Below are 21,383 nucleotides of genomic sequence, written 5' to 3' on the forward strand. Positions count from 1 at the left end.
GATCATCCTGACATGTCCAGTGTTGCAAAGCAGAGTTTCAGCTTCTCTCAGCTTTCTTGCAGTTGTCTCCTTTCAGACAACTTTTTAACCTTCTGTCCATTTCGCTGCTACTGAAAAACTGAATTGGCTTCTGCTTATGGAAGAATTTGGGGTTGTACAAACCTAGTGCAGTCACTGACTACACTATAGTTATGGCTTCTTATGGTAAAGACTACAGCTGGAACAATTTCTATTAAGGACTGCCTGGCATAGAATGGCTGATCCAGAAAAGGCATATCAAAAATGCTGGAAAATGCTTTTACCTTACCTGTAGTTCCAGTCTTCTCTTGACACTGGTAAAGTAACATTCAGTCCTATCTCCATCCTTCTATTTCTAGCTATTTCACATTTCTGTGCCACCATGGGCAATGCCACCATCTCCTGTGGTGTTCACCTCTCTTGAAGGTACTTCTTTAAGATCAGGCTGTGGCATAAGTAATAAAACAATTGGCAGTTAAATTAGAAGCTAAAGCTTACCAGAAATATAAGTCAGAGCTCAGAGATGGAAGAAGCCCAATTGATTTCATATGAGAAATACAATAATGTAAAATCAATGATTATTAATTAACTATTTCTGAGATCAGAGTGAAGCACAGTGAGGAAAGAGAGCTGATTTGCCTATGCTTACCCAAAAGAACACAGGACCTTTTCCTGAAAGTAAGACAAAGCAAACAGACAAGGAGTGATTTATCTGAAGTTTGGCTAACGTTGCATAGATTCCTAGAGATTTGTTTTAGTTATTTCAGAATCTCAATTTCCCACTAGCAGTTACACCTGACTCTTAAAATCAAAACTAATCTGATAGATTTTGGTGAGATTTGATCTCTGTTTTCCCTTTGTTAAAATAAGTGTTGTGCTGCTTTTCCATCCCCTGTGCTTCATCCCATGCTGAATACATCTCACATTTTCCATCAGGCTTATGAAGGCCTTCCTTTTACGAACTTTCTTACTCAAATCATTGACCACTGTAGCTGTTTCCCCTGCAAAACTGTCCTAGATGCACATATATTTCTGCCCTCCTACCCCTTTTGCCCTTCTTTTTCTTAAGATGAGACTCACGTACTGCTTGGCTTTGCATTCATAGCAATGTTTTTCAGTATGTAGAATTTCTGTGCGTCTCATCGAAGGGAAATGCAGATGTACTGATGTGTTTTTAGGGCATAGGCAAAGCAGCAGGATGATCAGCTATCCTTTGTTCATTTTCCAGTTGTTTCCAGATGTGCTAACATACAGGATATACGCACACACTCTACTTACCTACTTTTCTGTAGTAATTGGTTTGGATTTATGGAATGCCTCTCATAAAGCGTCTTTTGCTGCCGTTGCTGCTTTCCTATAAAATAGTAGAAAGGAAACTCATTCCTAAATGGTTTCCTCTGGACAGGATTTTCTTGTGGAGGAGGGAGAGAATACAATCCATTTAAGCTGCTCCATAAAGAGTTTTATTGAGTTGTGGCCCATTAAACTGGACTTGATGAAAACCTTTCCAAACAACTGGACTTTGGGGAACCGCAACTCGAAAGTGCTGTGCATAGCACAACTGAAATGATGCTTTCATAAGAAATCATTTTAATCCAAATTGTGATTTGTTTTGTTGGGTGTGCTGGGGTTTTTTTTGTTTGTTTTTTGTTTTTTTTAGGTTTTTGTGTTTTTGTTTTTTTTGTTTTGTTTTATGAGTACAAAAGTTGCAGGGACTTCTTGGCTACTTCTTGCTCTAAGGCATGTTCATAGTTCCATCTCTCACCGTTTGTTCTTACGCTCAGGACATCTTAACCTTTCCCCGTTTTCAACTTACCAGGTGTGTTTTTTACCAGGCAGAGTATATGTGTGGAATCTAGATGATTAGGAGGACTGCAGGATAGCTGTATGTATTTCCTTCGACCTGTCTGTTTTCCTTCTTTATTCACAGCCTCTGGCTTTTTCTACAGACAAGGAAAGCACCCCAGAAGACGCCTTCTGTTGGAGCACACTATGCAAGTGTGTGAGGTACTGCTGGGGTGTCTCAGCTTTACCTACATACTTGCAAGCTGAGAAGGTCTGTGCATAGAGAGTTTCTCCATGCAAGCAGATTTAGAGGGAGATATGAATTGGGGATAACCATTTAGGTAATAAACTACAAGTTCCTGATAAAGACAAACTATGCAATGATTTGTCTATAAGGCAGTGTGCTTTGGTAAGGTCTTACTGAGATCTCTGCACTGATATATGCTGTACAATCTTCAGGAATGTATTTGATTTCTTAAGCTCAATTTACCCAAAACACATGAGGAGTATTCCTCCCGCCCTTTCCCTGCCCTGTTGTAAAGCCTTTTTAAAATCTTCTCATTAAGTGCTGTACGCAATCAAAGTCTTGTTATCCCAAAGATCTCATGTGGTAATAGAGGAGAACAGTAAGTTGTTTCCGGATATGTGCTACAGGATGAGTACGGAAGTGCAGGATACCTAAAGCTACTTTGCAAATTAGAATGACTTTTTGGTTTTGTGACAGGGAACAATTCTGTCCCAAGGGAACTCAGATCCTGTTACAAGACTGAGGTCTCGGGGGTGCTGCAAGCCTTACAAGGATTTGGTGAGGCTTGGTGGAAAACACTTCTACCTTGTGTAAGGCCATTGCCCTAAAGGATATTTCTGTGCAGAGAGGGAGCAGGGGACAGCTGCTTTGTGAAGCCTGGCCACTGCCGTAGAGCTAGTGCCTGGAGAGAGCCCCGACTCTCTCCTTGGGCGACATTCAGGAGGGCTGGAGGCAATGAAACCAGTGAAACTGGAAATGAGAACAAGCCTGGAAACTGGGTCACAATTCCTGCTCAAAAGCAGGTGATGGACAGAATAAGGATCACTGCTTTCATGTCTAGAATAGATCAAATTCTTGCACAGAGGGCCCAGGAAGAACCAGCAGTGAGGGGAAGAAAAACAGTCCTGAGGTCTGCTGGGATAACTGATGCAAAATCAACTTTGTTGTTTTCCTAACATGCTTTTTCCTGGGCTCTGTTGCAGCTGGAAAAACAACCCTTGTAATCTACAATAAGAAGGGAAATTCTGGCATGAAAATTGTCCACCCAGACATTTTGGCACAATTAGAGGAAAGATTTGTTTAGCTTAGCGCTGCTTTTATTGGGTTGCAAGTCTAACCGAACCTGTAGAGGTAGTCTTTCCTTTTTGAATGATAGTGTTGGTGGTGTAGTTCTCCTTCGTGTTTCTCAGCTATGCTTTTCTGTTCTTCTGCAGTTTATGTTCTCCTGAGATGCTCTGTTAGCTGTGATTGCTTAAAGCAATAGGACAAAAGAAAAGAATTAGTGAAAAACTCTAACAAACCAGTGTTGTTGCACTAAGGACAGGTATGGTATAGTATAGAGCCTGAAAAAGTTCAGGCTTTTTTCACAAATCAGTGTTACTTGGTAATTTGTCTTTTATCTGAGTTCCAAAGTGTTGGCTGTTGGAGTGATTTGTTATTCACAGCCATGGTTAGTGCAGAAGTAAGTATCTTCATTTTGTACTCTCTAGGAGTACAAAAGATGAGGACAAGGTAAATCCAGCAAAAAATGGTATCTGAGGAAGAAAATAAAACTTAAAAATCTGATATACTTTAAAAGAAGCTTTGCATAGTTTCACTAATGTTCCTCAGTCATTGCTCAGAACCCATTGATTATAATAGTGTCAGTACGGGAAAAGTGTATGTCTTCCCAGTGTAAACAGAAATGACATTGATGTTAATACAACTGATTTTATCAAACGTTTCATTAAAATATCCAAAGTCCATTACTTTTGTTAAAGTCATTAGTTTCCCATAATAAAATCTTGGTTGTTTTTGTTTTTTCTTACCATATGAGAGCTCATAGCCCAGTAAAAATCATTTTATCACTTAGTTTGTCTTCTTGGCATTTTGATAAATAATCTGACGCATGATCCCATTCCTTCATCTTTTATTTATTTATTTATTGCAAGGCATTGGCTTGATTTCTGGTTATTGAACTACTTCTAGAAGTCCATCCAATATATTTTTCCAACTCATTGCATTCTCTGCTATTGACAAGAGATGTTGTCCCAGTAATTAGTATTTTCTGTTGGACTCCTGCAATCAATTTCTGTGATTCATCTCTTTCATAAAGATTCCATAAACTGTATTAATAAAAAAGCTTTCCCTAATTAGAAAACAAACTAATGTACGTTTTTCTGCTGTCATCATCAGTTCCCTCCAAGCCTTTTGTTTCTCAACTGCTCTGCCTGTCTCCCATTTATCTTCCTTTATCTAATCTAATGACGTCTCTCCGGTTTCTATTCTCTTTTCATCAAGTCTATATATTTTCTCTTCCATAATACCTTCGTGTTCTTAACATGCCTCGTGACAGAAATCATTTTTCAGTTATTTAATGTTTATTCTACATTGTCCTCCAATAATAAATAATTATTACAGACCGCCTGATGGGAGGAAAGGCAATACTAGAAGGGAATGCAAGAAAAATAAGAGGTTTGATCATTTTGTAAAGTTAGAGTTTGAAAAATCTAAAATAGCTTGGATTTCCTGATCCTCTCATCCATCTCTATCTTTCTCACTTTAGTAGGATTGCTGCGCAAGACTAGCAGCAGCTGCTACTTATAGTCAATTCCAGAAGCTCATGGGTAGACCAGATCTGACTCAATACCATTTCACCATTTTCCAATGTCCATTTTCTATTCATTTCATCATTTAAAAAAATAACAAACCTCATTTCAGTCTGATAACTTCTTTAGGCTACTATCTGTTACCACTGTTTACTCAGCTCAAATTGCGTGCTGCTTTTGGTGAAACTTGGACTGGAAAAAAAGAAAAGGCTATTTTTTTTGTAATAAAAAATAGTGAAAATTATACCGATAAACAATAAAGGAAAATTGATGAAGAGTCAGTAGGAAAAGATTTGATGAGGCATGGATTTTCTTTGGTTTCTAGATTATATAGTGCTTATCAGAAGAGATGTTTCTTACACCTGTCTGGGTAGGAGGCAAAGCAATAAATTCCTTCACATGCATCAAGAGCATCTGTAGAATTGTATATTCCTTTATCTTCCAGAAGTGAAAAGGAAATCATTCCTTATGTTTCTTAGTCAAAGTTTGGGAAAGTATGTCTGTGAAAGCAGTTGTCGGTCTTAGCACACTCTACAGACAGTCCCCCCCAAGAGAATTTATTTTCAGACTCAGGTCCAGGTAATATACCTTTCTGTACTCCCTCCAATTTAGAATTGGAGCAAGTCATAGAGTTAAATGTATGTCTGTTTTAGAAATGCTTCTGAATCCTCCCTGTGTTCTCCCAATCCTCATCTGGTTGCTTGGATTCTTGAGAAGAGCAGACGCTTAGCAGAAGATGGGGATGAGACGACTTTAAATATGAAGTTCTATGTTTGAAAACCAGTGGACTTTCTCCTTTGACTGTGAGGATCCCTAGTTGCATGAGGATCTTCAGTTGTTAGCCTGTAGGCTTCCAGCTCTGTCAGTTGTCTCAGCATAGAAAATGAATTGGTAGGGCTTTTGTGCTTCTCAGTCTGCACGTAGCACTCGAACAGATTTGATAGGTTATGGAGCGCATTGCAGGCTCTGCTTCTTATCCCTTTCGTAAATATTTTAGTCTGATTTCTGAAAACAAAGTTTTATTTTTTTTTCTTTTTTAGCTTTGCCTCATTGTATTGAAGGCTGTTCCAGAATCTTAGTTTACTACTGGTTATAAACTTTCAAATTTCCAGCCAAAATGTGTCTGTGGCTACACGTTTGTTCCTGTGCCAGTGTTGTCTTCCAGTCTGAGAAGCTCTCCTCTTTCTTTCCTGCTCCATTCCCCCATGTCCCCATCCTACTTGCTCACACAGACAGCAGACAGCCGTCTTTTTGGCGGGATTCACTGAGCTCATGACTTCTATAGGCCTTTCCGTGGCTGCCTTCTCCTCAGCAGCAAGTGACTCCTCTCTTGCAGTTTGAGTTCCTGAGTGACCTGTGCTTTGCCTCATATTCCAGTGTAAAGCTTGCTAGTGTCTTGTAAAACGTGCCAGTGCACTGTACAGTTGGGATCACTGCTGTCCTGGCTACATTGGGGGGTGGGTTAGTAATCTTGCAAGGTACCAATATAGCTAAGAAGTGTTTTCTTTTCAATAACTGTTTTCCCTTTCGTCTTACACCTTCTGTGCTTATTTTTATTTTCTTTGTCATTAATTACATTTTTGAAAGCTTTGCAGAGATCCAAATAGATGAGATCCTATATATATATTGAATTTTTCCTTAAAATAAAAAAAAAAGGTATGTCAGAAAAAGATATTCAGTATGTCTGCCATGACATCCATGGTACATCCTATCCTGTTTCCCAAATGTTTAATTATTCTTCCCTTCAACATTTCTTCTAACACCCCTCATGGTACTGATTCGGATCACAGGCCTCAATTCACAAGTTTACTTTTTTTTTTTCCCCTCTCCCATTTGAGGTCTGTGTTTGCAGCTTCTCAGTTGCATTGCATCAGTTTCACAGATGTATGACAAATACTGGCTACCAGGCCTCAATCCACATACTGATTCTTCCTTTTTTCTTTTTTTTTTCTTTTCAATAGGGTTTATCTGTTTCCTCTTGAAAGTGCTGAGCTCCTGGGATTTTCTTTCTAATCAGTTGTTTCTGCATCCGTAGGTTTGTTTCCCCCATCGCTTCTTGCTTTTTTCAGCATCCTTCTGCTTGTTGAAAACGATGCATTTCTTCACTAATTTCTAGAAAATGATTAATCACTATCCAAATCTCATTTGATTATAACTCAGATTTCAATTTCCTTTTCAATGCAGTTAATACTCTTTCCAGCATCATCAGCAACATGATTTTTGGCAGCCCACATCATGGCATCCAAAACTCCATTCTCTTTTTTGAACTGTATTTCATTCTCTGTTTTCTGAGATCCTTGAAGATGCTTAAGAGCCTATTCTGTGTCGGTCTTTCCATCCTGAGGATGGTTTACAGTGATTTTTATAATATTTTGTTTTTCATTGGTCAGAAAGCAAATGTAGATCGTTATTATTATTTCAGTTTCTGTTAATGTAGAAATAACAACAAATCTGTGTATCTGGTTGTGAAGTACATGATTGTAATTTAAAGGTTATTTTTCCAAGTAAACAAATCATTCAAAATAAAGCATTGCCTCTGAATATCATGAGCTAGTTCTGTTTCACTAAAAGGAAAGCTAATGCTGAGCCTCAGAGGTAATTGGAGCAGCCTTTCAGAGGGGCCCTGTGATGTGCTGCTGAAAGGACATGATTTATTATGTTTTTTCATTGCTATACTTAGTTATATGCATATTGTAACTACATAAAAATGCAGTAACAGAATGTACGTAGGGTTATTTGAATGTCTATCCATTTGCACGTACAACTGTGCCTAGTGCACGTTCGTGTGTAGGTTAGCACTTATGTGCAGAACGCTGCACAGAATGCCAAATATCTGACCTTAGACATCAGGTTTGTAACTGTTTCGCTTTGGGCCTATCTGATTAAACATCCAGCTGTTGTGGGAGACTGTAGCTGAGCATTTGCACAGTTTTTCCACCCCATTTTCTCCCTTGCGTTCTCAGAGACCAGCAGTTTCAGCCCCGCGGGCATGTTAAGCACTAGGAGGCTCTCTGCTGTCTCTCTGGTAGATTGTCTGTGCTTCCCTGCAAGGGAGGAGGGCTGGCTGGCTGGGAATCATGATGGAAAGGAATTCTGGTTCTGTCAAGGTGCATCGCAGATGTGTGACGGGACACACTTCTCATTTCTCCAGAAGTTTGTTGCAGTAAGAATAATAATTAACATGTAAGAGGAGAAAGTGCTAGCATTGCAGTTTTCCTGCTTGAAGTAGTTCACAAAGGTTGTATCGCATCCTGGGGTGGCTTTGCCAGCTTCGTAAGGAAAACATTGACATTTGGACTAGTCTGCTGTTCTCTGGCTGCATTTATGGTCTTTGTGTGCCTTCCTTTATTTTTTTATTTCTGAAGAAGAAAGGAAGACTGTATTTGGTTTAAATTCTGAAAATCATAAAACTGTAACCTTGCCGTGGGCACACACGAGTCATAATGCTTATCTTTAAGGACCAGGTGTGAGGACTTTGTTTCTTCATCCTGTGTCATAGTTGGATGAGACAGACATGATCACGCTGAGTTTTCTTGTGACTCTGCAGACTACAAACACAAGTCATACCTGCCTTCTATACGGGCGTTCTTAACATTTAAAATTGTACACGCCTTCGTTCTGCAGCAGAATTTGCTGCTGAATCTTCAAGTATTCTCCAAGTCCCAAACTCGTGATGCTTGTTACTGTTAATCTTGCACTTAGCAATAAATATTGCAGGTCTATATATCTATGAAGTGGTTTGATACTGTCTGACTTTTTAGGGAAATGTGAACCATTTTGGTGAGTGTGAAGTTCCTCATTTTTCTGTAATTTCTCCTAAGTTTCATAAAATACAGTTTGCTGTTTCCTGCTGATCATTATATACCTCCAACCAAAATTTGTATGCAGCAGTCTTTAGCTGTTCTTGAGCAGTGGAATTAGGTTGTGACCTTTGGAAATAATGGGGCTTTTTACTCCATTTGAAACCAGCAGGAGCTATTGATGCTCCACACCTCTATAAGTGAGATCGTTGTTGTCTGTAATTCTATGAAATCTGGATTTGAGTGCATCTGCCTGAGACTGCATATCTTGGGCTGATATGGTGTAGCATGCTATCTGAGGAGGCTTTGGAAATGTAAACACTGAGGCATGTGTTGCTTTTAAAATACTATACAAGGAAGGTCGTGCTGTTGAGTTTGAATTAAATCAATGTACTGAAGCAAAGGAAATTGGCAGACCAGACAGATTTCCTGATTGGTTAAGACAGGATGTACAGAACTCTGGAAGGGATCAAGGTCTGCCATGTAGGAGCAACTGGGCTGCATGGTGCCCTTGGGTGGACAAGCTGTCATGACCTGTGTGCTGGGGGAGCAGATCTTTAGTTCTTGGGTGATGTGGGGTTCCCTAGATTGCTGTTTGTGTTGACTGTGCTCTAGCCAGAGGTCATTAACTCTGTTGCGTAGATGATAGAATGGGAGTTATTTTCTGCCAAGCTCAGATAGAGCGGTCCTTGGCTATCAGCAAAATCAAACAGAAAGAATAAAATCAGATGTGTTTGGGTGATTTGGGTTGCACTGTGGATTCCACATCCAAGCCTTGCTAGCATGTCCTCTTCTGTGTGTCCAGAGCTTTGCTGCAGTTCATTCTCAGTAGTGGATGGTTCCTCGTAATGGAGTGAGGAAGTTTGGCATATTTCTGACCTGGCCAGCATACCTGAATGCCAAGCTAAATCCAATTGCGCTATTTCCCAGGGAATTTCAGGTCATATTTTGAGACTCCAAGGACAAGATTCTTGAATAAAATTCTACTTAGTCATTGCCCATTTTTCTAAAGAGGGAATCCAGGTCACTGCAGTGCTGTGTCTCCTTCCCTAATATGGTGACCTACATGTGGATTGTGCCACTTCTGTGGCAGGTGTAATTCTTGGAGGAGCCAAGGATGCACAGCTGTAGAAATGCTAATAGCAATTAAAATTACATTGCATACTGGCAGTTAGTGTTTTGCTCAAAACTGTCTCTTGCCTGAACCAGCAGGAGTGATTTGGTTTAACAGAATGACAGGAAGACAAGCAAAATGTTAAGTTTGTATGATTTAAAACTGCAGCATAACCGTTACCTTCTTATGAGAAGATCTCAACTACTTAGAAGTGACGAGCTTAAATCTAGAGTAAATTTGTTATTTCTGTGGTCCTTTTCTCTTCTGGAAGCTCAGTCTAGTGAGACTGTGCTACAGATCTGAGCTCTGATCAGCATGTGATAGATACATGTACTTACATATTGTTTATTTGTTTTGCAGATCGTGATTGCAAAATCCCCTGTTGCTCCATTTTCCACGTTTTTCTACACCATTGAGAAATCAGGCTTGATTCTTCAAGGTAGGACCAGAACACTGACTTATTTTCCTTTTACTATTAGTATTTTCAGTAGGCTGAAGGGAGATGAAAATGGCTGTTGTTGAAATGGTGTGTTTTAACAGTCTAGTTGAGAAGGGCAGTCTTCTGCAGCTTTTACTGTCTTGTCTTGGATTGTAATGAATTAGTTGTTGCGTATTTAATGTGTATGCCACATGGTCCTGAATGGATGTAGGTGTCCAACCTTTTGGCTTGCCTGGATAGCATTGAATGAAGAGGAATTGTCATGGGCTGCATATAGAGTACATAATGTAGTTAGCGTATGTAAGTAACAGAACTTTTTGTTAAGTATTTTTTGTATTAAAATGTAAAAAAGTGAGCAGCAGAAACATGTAACTAGTTGGATATTTGACCTTGTTTTTGAGAAGCAAATGGCTCAGTGTCGGTTCAGTGCTGGAGGCTGCAGTTCTTTGTGAATTCTTGAGGTGCTTGTCAGAAATTTTGAATGAAATTTTAACCATTCTGTACTTTGTCCTTGAAAATAATTGTTTACAAATGTGCATACTGCCAGAAAGCGATGACCTGATAACGCATCACTCTGATGCCACAGATATTTTTCTGTGGTAAGAGAGGTCACATAAAGGTCTAGTAAAGAGACATGATGATTTTTTTTTAGTTGAATATCTGATTGCTACTCTGTATATTCCATTCAAAAGTTGGCAGCTAATGTATTTATGGTGACTGAAAACGGAGTTGCAAACATACAAAAAGAAGTTAATAATCTTTTCAGGAATCTTGAAAACTGTTCTCAAATTCCTCTACCAAAACTGAAAGCACAATTGCGTTTTTTTCTCTCTTCATAGGGTGTGTTTTGCCCATGTATCAAAATGCTTAAAAATTATTTGCCATAACTGGAGTTAGTACTGTACTTCCTGAGGCCTGGTTTCAGTCTGGGTGGTGCCAATTGTACAGCAGTGTTTGGTGGCTGTGAGCAATGGATGCATGCCAGGGCTGGGCTGAGCCACTCGGTAGGGCAAGGCTGCTGCCATGATGGTGTAGGGCAGGGAACAACTGCAGTGGAATGGGCTGTGCTGGGCTGGGTTGGACATGGTAGTGGTGTGGGTGTTGTACTGAAAAGCTGGTTACTAATAATGTGATGACAGGGAGCTAGAGTTCTTTGTGGCCATCTCCTAAAATATGTATCTTAAAACTATAGCGAATAAGTGAAATGTAGCTGTTCACTTCTTTTCTCCATTTATCCCAATAAATATTTCTTTAATGTATCAGCTTTTTGACAGATGTTCATAAACAAGCTTTGTTGAGTTGCTGTCTGTTGATATGCAGTCTGGATCCCAATTGTTGCATCAGATAATCAGATCACATGAAACTATTCAGTACCTGTCGGTTTTTGTTTGGAGGATACACTCTCATATGCATTCGTGGCATTAAGAAAAAAGAAAAGTGTTTTGTTGCTTCTCGGGATTGAGAATCACTGATCCTATAAAGCAATAGGAACCTGTATTGTGTGTGAACAGTTCTAATTGCCCATTTTCCACTTCAAAACTGTATCAGACTAGCAACACAATTCCATTTATTAATGACTTGATAAGCTTAGATATCTGGTGATAAATAATTTAAGAAAAAATAAAAGGACCCAAACTTGATGCATCTACATAGTGATAATGTGAGGGTGCACTGCTTGTTTTCTAAGTCTTTAGATATGACACACAGTATATTAGATGGCATTCTGGGAATTTGATTTGCTTCACTTTGACCAGTAATTATAAACAGGCTGCAAGATCTAGATACAGTCTATCAGTTCAAACTAAGCTGGCTTGCAGAACTTGATCTGGACATACTTAGCTTCAGGATAGGGTATAAGACATGCTACTTTTGGTCTCAAATATCTTCTGGGTTGCAAAGATGTTTCTGGTCATTATGAAAAAATACTATTTCCTGCTCATTCTTCAGGCAATAACGGGAAGCTTGTTCAGAGAGGATATTTATTTGTTTCACTTCTCTTCTATGAGCCAAGTATACAACTTTCTAAGGGCTGAATCCTACTTTTAGAGAACGAACCTGATAATGTGTAATGATGATGGAGCAAGGTTTTCTGATAGAGGGATCCTTGAAAGCACTGTATTAGGGGTATGGCAATTGCTCTTCTCCCTGTTTCTGGTGTACATATTTAAACAATCTTCTTTGTTTTTCTAAAATCACTGTGGATTTCTTTAAGTGATCAACTATATCTCCATTAGGCTTTCTTTGTGTAAGCTTTTTCTTAGTTACTGTCTACAGCATTGCTTCAATTTCAGTTATTTTTTTCTGAGATGGATAGTAAGCAAGATCATAATGGCTATGAACTGGAAAAGGGTAGATTTACACTAGGTATTAGGAAGAAATTCTTCACTGTGAGGGTGGTGAGACACTGGAAAAGGTTGCTCAGAGAAACTGGGTGCTTCCTCCTTGGAGATGTTCGAGGCCAGGCTGGATGGGGCTGTGAGCAACCTGGTCTAAAGGGGGGAAGTGTCCTTGCCAATGGCAGGGGGGCTTGATCTAGATGATCTCTAAGGTCCCTTCCAACCCAAACCATTCTATGGAGCTCTCACTGCTTTACAAGGAGAGGCTGGATTCAAGTAAGATGTCCCTAAAGCAACTGGCCATGGTTTTGTTTTTGGTGAGGGAGTTGTTCCAGTATTGCAGCCCGAAGGATACTGTACAGCATGAATAAGCAGAATCTGTCCCACAGCCTGATTGCAGAAGCAGCCTTTACTTTCAGTTCTTGTTGTTGAATTCATTTGGTGTCAGGAGGTGAGCATACTTAGGGTGTCTGATGAGAACAAGTGGATGGGTGTGGGAACTGGTGAGAAGGAGCAGCTGTCTGAAATGCTCAGAATTCTTTCTTCTTACTCAGGGGTTCCCATCCCAAGACCGTTAACCAATAGGCCATAAACAAAATTGATATCGGAAAACGTGGCTGGAAGCTCCTCGGTTAGTGAGGGTGAATAGGCAATGAAAGACAAAGTGAAAGTGCGATTTAACAGTTGCACAAGCAATTTCCATTACCACCTCTGAGGGATTAGGATGTGTGGAATAGGCTAAAAATGAGGAGGAGCTCCCTCCCTTTTGTTCTTTGGGCCAGAGGATAATAAAACGGCAGGAGAGGCAGTGCGGCTAGTTAGGGATTTCACAGACTGCTATTTGATGCAGTTTAAGGAGCCCTTCTGCTATTGTTGCAGTTGAAATGGGAAGCGGAACTGTTCTCCATTCGCAAAAATCTCCAGCCTCCTCAGGAAGAGGGCTGAGAGCAAAAGGCTATTAAGATGGTAATGCTGCCCCATTTGGAGGAGTGTATCAAAATCCTCTTTGTCAGTGTAAATCGCTGCTCTGTTTCCCTGGTGTCTTTGCATCTCATGGCCCAGTGCAAGCACAGAAGTGTTCAGAGGAGACCTAGTGAAGGAAGACCTGCTCCCCTTGTATTGTCAGAGGAAAGCTCCAGGCTGCCCCAAAGTGCCACAGAGAACATTTTTGCTTTTACAAACTTACTGTGTTCAGGGATGAAAGTAATCTAACTGTTCACTCCTTTTATTTCTGCTTTCGGGCTAGATAAATGAAATTTGGCTATTGGAAAACAAGAGTAACTAGTGGGAGATTTAGCAAGGAAAATCAGCTTTCAGTCTTTTCCTTTCATGGCTTCAGTATGGTCTGTGCTGTGGAGGAGGTGGAGTGCAAACCCAAAAATACCCTCAGTTGTCTTTACACTGCAGTGAGATGTCATGTGCTGCCACGCTGCACAGTATGACTCTGTAATGGACCTGAATTATGATTGGAAAATCCAGTCTCAGTTTTATAAAGCTCCTTTTCTTAGAGAGGCAGAAGCCTGAAATTTAAACACTCCAAAATAGTGGAAATTTTACTGTCTGCATGTGTATTCTGTTTAAGCAGTTGCATTCCTAACTCAGTTAAAGTGAATGACGTGATTCTGTTCAGAAAAGAATTGACAAAGAAAAGACTTCAGATCTACTTGTTTAGGGCTGCAAGTCACAGGATAATTTCTGCCATTGACAGCGACGTAAATTCTATTTTGGATTGGAAATGATTAGCTGGTACTTCTGTTACCGATGTGTCAGTCAGGGCAGATTTGGGGCTGATCTTGCCCAGTCGTAGCTTCAAAGAAGCTGAATATAGCACCTACTGGGTTGGTCAGCTGGACTACAGGATGTGACTTGCACATATGCGTGAGTGTCCAGAGAGAAGAAATTCTGAATAGACAATTTTAAGCTGTATTCTGTGGGTGATCTCCTGATTTTGGGGAATAAATACAAGCTAGCAACAGGCCCTACCTGTTAGCAACAGGGAACTCAGCAGTCTGAAATGTCTCATTCCATCTCACCCCTGTAAATACCCTCTGTTACCAAGAAGATGGTGCAGCAAAAGATGACGGGAAGTGTGGTGGCTGCTTGCCAACTGGAGAGCTTGTCGGGACTTTTCAGTGCATGCTTTTACCAAGTGATTAACGTTGCTCTTCCCAGAATGAACTCAGAAGCATTGGAAACATAAGGCAAATAATATTATTGAGCTGTGACTTGCTTTAGAGTAATGATTTATTTTCAGTTTCATAGGGTTTTTAAAGATGGATGGAATCAGGAGGTCATCCAAACTGACCCACATAATTCGCACATTTCCTTCAGCAACCTGATAAGTTATGTTACAGCGAAGCATTTCTTCTAGGATTGCATTCACTTTTGTTTGGAGATGACAAGAAATGTTCCTGCTTTGTCTTGAGAGCATTTTCCAGTTTTAGCTGTCTTGTTGCTAAATACTTGTTCCGTACTTTAGATTAGAATTTGTCTGCCTTCAGCTTCTGGCTTCTGTTCTTATTATGGCCTTCAATACTAAATAAAGGAGTCCTTAAATTGATACAGTTTTTCACAAGTGTACACGACCTCAAGATTTATCCTCCTTCATATTTGTTCTTCCATTTGGGAGAAAGTTGTAAACCAACTGCAGATTTAACCTCAAAACTTTGGTGTCTCATGCTGACTGGCTCACCTCACTCCCTCAAGAAAGGAAGAAGGCTTTGTATTGCCAAAGTGAAGAGTTTTATTTCTGTCAGCAGGACTGGATTATTAGTTGGTTGATTGATTCACTCTTTCTCCTTCCTGTCCTCTCTTCCACAGTGCCCATATTTGTGTGCACAGCCACACTCACGTTGCCTGCGGTGCCTTATCAAGGCAAATGACTTCTCTTAAGTTGAAGCATGGGACTGTTTCTTAGGTTTTCAGTTTTACAGTACCAAGGAGCAAGAGTTCTAGAAACAGCTAAATCTTGGGAAACCTTGTTACGTTACATTGTTTCATTTGTCACTAGTGTAATGAAAGAAACTCATTTTGGTCTCAAAATAGCACAGTCTGGGTTTCTAGTGCTGCATGGCAAACGGTCTCCAAAGTGCTATAACTAATTTACGTGGCTGAAGCAAGTGAAAAGTGCCCCATTTTATTTTGTAAAGAAATGTTTTGGTAATGAGTGGTGAGGTAGAAAGAGAATTCTGAAAGAAAGGGCAGCATTATTTGTATTGTATTGTGTGAGTCTGAACAGTGAGAGACAATGATTTACTGCATCAAAAGCTTTCATTCAATTGAAGAACTGTAACTATAAAGTGACCTTTGTCTGGAGCAACATGGATATAATCTGTAAAATGAAGCAGGGTTGTACTTGATGTGTGAATGGATAGAAGACAGATTAATGGGAATGAAGTTGTGCTTTGCTGTTGAGATGGTAACAGATTTGCAGTGCCACTGGTAATTTCCGGCCCTATTGGAGGGATAAAGATGAACTGATCATTGTTAGGATCTCTGTGGGGTGGAACAGTTTTTGCTGAATTCCCCACAGGACACTGAAAGGCTCATGCTACTTGTAACAGTTTTATAATAATGGGAGCAACAAAGCATGGTCGGTTTGTAGGCTAGGTCCGTCCTGACAGTAAGGAATGCAGAAAGAATAAGAATAGGACCCCCATCATTCCTGTGCCAATAATCACCCATATGGATGCGGCTGACATAAGCAAAAAAGTCCAGTTAGTTCTCAGCATTCTGGAGAGTGGATTGTTAAACCTGACCCAAGAATGCTGGTCACATAGATGAGCACTATCACTAGGTGGCTTTGCTGGAATTGCTGTGCAGCTGCAGTGGCAAAGCCTTGCTGGAGTAGCCCAGCTCCATGTCTGTCACATGAAATGGTAATGAAGATAGGTGGAGGGATTTATTTTTAATTGTGAAGGAAGACTGTGGAGATATACTGGGTTTAGATCCAACAGTAACAAAATAAACCCTGCCACTTTAGTAAGTTTGAGTGTTTTTCTCTGTGGAGGTGTTCTTTCTGTCTGCATAGTAGATAGACAAAACGTAGTGAAGTTTCTGGCTGAACTTTTTTCTGTGACTGTAACTTACAAGAGAATGTTATACTGAAAAAATCCAGTTTATCATAAAGTATTGAACTATCTCCTTATTTCTGAATATGCTTGTAAAGGTGCTGGAAATAGCAGTGCAAGAGCCAAATGTATTTCTAATTGACGACAACCAAAGTAAAAGCACTTTATTTTTCTAAACTTACTGTGAAAAATGCACTGTGTCAGACCTGTTCTCATTTGCACGAGTGTCAATGGCAAGTAATTTATTTTAATCCAGTGCTGTTTAAAAAACAAAAAGTATGAGTCTCATTTGCAAAGATGCAGCCTCTGTCCGAGACTGGCCTGTACTGCAGGCTTCCTGGGACAAAATGCTCTCACTTCAGAGAAATTGTTTCCTTACTAGTCTCACAGTAATGAAACCCTGATCAAAGTGGGTTGCTCCCCTGTGTTTTCAGCACAGTGCTAAAGCAAATGGCCTCTTTTCCAAAAGGCCTTTAACATAAGGAGTGAATGTGCATGTTGATTAGAGGCAGTATCTGTGATTTGTGACATTATATTGTTCTGGGAACTGAGTTTTCTCATAGAAGTCCACGACTCTACTATTGATTGCCTGCTTTTGACATAGATGATGTTACATCTTTCAAGCTACGGATTTGTATAATAAGGACAAATGTACTTATGGTGGACTTAATGTTCTTAAGCAAATACATTCATGAGGGGGAGGCCAAGAAAATGTCTGTCTGAAAACATGTTTTTCAGCCAGAATAAAGTCATATGTTTTTGTGTGCAGCTTATGAAGGTAAGAGGCAGTTAAGAGTTACTGTGACTGGTCCCTTTCTCACATAGGCACAACTAAGTTTGTTCTACCGTTCTCAATGTTTATGTCTGTTCTGGCATTTTGCATTGCCACTAAGATGCTTGTTGAAGCCACCACTACCTTCGTTTTATCCTACAAAATGATACTTAATGACAGAGAACTACATCTAAGTGACTTATCCTTTGTAGTATATACAGCGCTTCTTTTCCTGTAAGACTTGGTGTGTTCTGAGCATTAAAATCTGAACGTACAGTTTAGGTGCCAAATGGAACTGTTGGAAGCTGTGTCGTTCCTTGTACTGAGGAGGGGAGAGCAGTGCAAAGATCCAGCGGTTAGCTCTAGTCTAAACCTGTAAGTCCCCACAGTGCAGTGCTGTGTGGACTGACACATTTGAATAGCACTTAACAGAAACGGGAAAGCTTTGCCTGAGGGGAGGCTTATTAGCACAGGGATAGCGCTTGCAAACAAGGTTCCTGCTGCTTTGGCCCCAACACTGTTTGTCTTTGAAACTTTCTCTGTGTTCCTAGGATTAGTACAGCAAGAACAACCTCAGGTATCTCAGCATCTGATGTGTAGACTTGCCCTGTCTTCAAAACTGGACTAACCACGAAATTTAAATGATTTTTATCATGTAGGTTTCAATCTCTCTTGATGAGATGAAAAAGGAATATATGGCACTTTAATGCAGACAGACACATGTGGTACACCCTCCCAACAAACAGGTTTTTACTTCAAAAGGTTTTTCTCATAACAGTCTTTCCCTAAAATTAATAACATCAAGTGGATTTGTAAAATGTTTTCTGTTATATTTATCTGAACTTCTAAATATTTATCAACCTTGTGTTTGTACCCCTTTTCTCTACCTTTCAGTATTCATAAAGGATAAAGATAAAACATAATGCACTAGCTGAGATTTTGTAACCCTCCATCCAAGTGTTGCTGCTAGGAAAAGGCAAATTTCCTTATCGTAGTCAAGAGGGGGCCACGGAATGTTCTGGATACATAGTAAAAAGCAAAATAAATACTACACGGCATACATATCCCATTAAAATAAGCTGGACATTACTAATGAAGACTTGCAAGAGACAGTACAATGACAAGCTATAAAATATTATTTACCTACAGAATTTATTGAGTGATTAATTCAGTTTACAGTAGGTCTGAGTGTAATACTAGTTACATGGTGCTAGTGATTGTTATGGCATTTCTCCTCACTGTTTGTGTTATAGAGAAACTAAAATCTGGCCCTTTGTCATTCGGTTCTGTGAAGACCCTTGAAAAATGTAAGAGATTAGATTTCACGACTGGATTGAGTTAACCAAGGGCTACAGAGATAAGAGACAGTGGTTTGTTAGACCATGGTGGGTTTGTTAGAGCATAGCCTTCCTTTGTTTGCCACCTGAATAACCCTCCAGAGTCTGCCTGAAGTGTAGCCAAGGCAAGTCAGAGCACACATGGCTGCATGAGTGAAGAGGCAATGTGGCAAGGTTATACTAGAATTAACAGTTTATCAAGAGATGTGTCCGAGACTGGTAAGGAATGTCTCAAATTAACATGAGGCAATCAACACACTGAAAAGATTTTGCTCTGCTCAACAGTGGATATGATTTTATTTTGACTTCCTAGTTTTCCATTACAGAAACAACATCTCATATTAGTCCAAAGCCCTGTGAAGGCGCTCTCCCCAGAAGCAGCAGTGAAGATATGGGAAGTGACGTTTCTAAAAGATGTGCCAAGGTTGTAAGAGCTCTCTCAAGTTGTCTGTAGTCATATGTGCATGTGTGTCATATGCCATTCTGGAAACCGCAGCTGCAAGATATGCACTGCTGAGTGAGTAAGCTTAGAATAGGCTTGTGTCCTGAGTCCAAACACTGCACTCCTTTAGGTGTTCACATTTCTTTTGCTTAGAAGTGTGCAGAGAACATCGTATTCTTCTCTTAGGGTGCATGCGTTTGATGAAGGACTTCAGTCCTGAAGCACGTCAGGTTGGAACTGCATACTACAACTAAGTCAGATTTCAATGAAAAATACCTTGGACTTCTTCATGCTGTATTTTTGCTGAGAGTGAATTACATGGAGCAAGCTACGGGTCAGCCAGCCCGTAACATTGTAGTTACTTGTTTGTAGACTGTATCCTGTCTGCCCTGATCAGTTGCTGGGGTTCACCCAAGAGCAGCACATCCTGTTTGTTTCATTTTCTTTTGTCCTGCCCTGTACCAGCGCAGGGAGAATATTCCTATATATCTTTTCTTTTCTGCTCTGCAATTGGATCACAGTACACATGATTGTGTTCAATAGCTGGAAATGCTGAGGATATCCGATTGCTGAGATCTCTTATTTTAAACTCCATATGCCAGGAAAAGCATGTGGGATCCCACCAGCTTAGCACTGGAGGGTGCAGGATGCATCAACAGGAAAACCAAACAAAACATGAAGTGAAATTCATTTGGAAAGGGAATGGACTCATATACCACCCATCAGCAATGTTTAAACTATTCGTATCCGCACAATAGGCCTTTTATTTTCCTTGAGTTCATCTTAATATGCAAACTATCTCAAATTGATTTTTAGAGGTGCAGCTGTCACTGAAGTCAGTGGGAGCAGTAGGTACTTGTTACCTTTGAAAATCAAGCCAGCATATTCTAATATGACTGCAAAAGCCAAAACCACTAAATTGGAGTGGTTGAACTGTAACTCTTAGTCCTGTAATGTGATCCCCAGCCACCTTTGTATGTGATACAGAGGCAAGGCCTTTTGCTGTGTACACCAGGGCCCAAAGGTGAATTGCTCTTTCTTTGCCCTTGGGCCCTCTCCTTCTGCAACATGTGGCCTCAGTTTAACAGAGCTAACTTGTGCTCGTCCAGAATACTTTCGTTTCCCTGTGAAACAAGTGTGCTCTGCAATTTTCTCCACAACAGATGCTAGACAGTACTGAGGAGTGGTCAGTTCCCATGCTCACCTGTAGCCTCCTGCCTGTTGTAACCACAGAGAGGTCTAGCAGCCACCTGAGGCAATGCTGGGATTTCACTTTGAAGATTTTGTTTTTGTGCCCTGGGAGAGACTCCTAAGCAGCAACCACAAGCCAGAGCAAGGCCAGATATCTGCTCTGTGAAACAAACTGAACTCTGCTGTCAAGTCTGACTGTGAGGGGAGAAGGGCAGCACTCCAGCTGGGCCCAGCTGGCTGGGCTCAGCAAGGACACCACTCATTACCACAGCAATTGGGGGCACAGGAAGACTCAGTGTACAAATGCAGTCTGCGGAGGGGGTAAATGAGCTGACCCACCTGAGGACTGCAGCTGACACCCTGGCACTAATTGAGGTCAGCTTGCCTCATACTCTTTCTGCCTGTGTCCTCTACAGACAGATCTTTGCAGGCTGAGACCTAGCTGAGGATGGAGCTGCATCCCCAAAGCTGGCACATCTTACAGGGCAAAAACTGGGTCTGAATGAAGGCATATGTTCAAGAAACAGTTTATATCATTGCCTTTGTCTTTATGGTTATTATGTATCAGTTGATACCTGTACATGCTTTGGGTTGGGGTAGAGCTTTGCAGCAGTTTCACACACTGAGCAAAGGTGACAGGGAATCCTTTTTTTTTTTTTTTTTCCTTTTTTTGGTGGTGGTTGTTTTTCAAAGAATGTTTTCGTGGGTAATCCATGTAAATAGCCTAATTACTGTATGCTTCAGTTTACCTGTCTGTGAATAAGTGGTAATACCTTCTGTCCAGGTTTCTGTGACTGTCATTAGAGAAACAGCAATTCATCTATAATATAAGCAAACTTACACTTCAGGTACAGCTTGGGAATGGCTAGCAGGAACTGAATGCACGTATTAGTCTAGCTATTGAGAGCCAGGTGTCAGTTGCAGGTGTTGCTGTGTTCAGAGGAGTTAACCAAGGTTAACTTTTGTAAGCAGTGCCACTTTTGTAAGCAGGCAGAAGAAGGCCAGAGGGCTAGAAATTGGCTGGCAGCTGATTGTCTGGAATTCTCTTCCTTCTTCTTAAATTAGGCAAAAGAAGGGTGCTGGTGAACCAAGACTTTCTTTTCCTTTTGTCCTGACCAGAGTAGATTAGTGAGAAATCAGTCTGAGCATTTCGGGAGCTGGAGCTGAAATCTTCTTGGCTTTCCCTGGGTTGATTGTCCAGAAAGGACTGCAAAGTTGTTATTAAATTTGTTCAGCAATCCTTC

General features: G+C 40.4%; 1 protein-coding gene across 4 annotated transcripts in view; it reads left to right on the forward strand.

Moving 5' to 3' along the window:
* The window catches only part of RAD51B (RAD51 paralog B), a 329,325-nt gene that overhangs the window by 196,590 nt on the left and 111,352 nt on the right, over nt 1–21,383 (forward strand). For all 4 annotated transcript variants that reach the window (XM_072338181.1, XM_072338183.1, XM_072338182.1 and 1 more), the window contains one exon: nt 9,913–9,991. In XM_072338181.1, the coding sequence (XP_072194282.1) occupies nt 9,913–9,991 (79 nt within the window). The remainder of the gene's footprint in view (nt 1–9,912; nt 9,992–21,383) is intronic.

Source organism: Excalfactoria chinensis, chromosome 5 (assembly GCF_039878825.1).
Source record: "Excalfactoria chinensis isolate bCotChi1 chromosome 5, bCotChi1.hap2, whole genome shotgun sequence".
NCBI classification, from domain to species: domain Eukaryota; kingdom Metazoa; phylum Chordata; class Aves; order Galliformes; family Phasianidae; genus Excalfactoria; species Excalfactoria chinensis.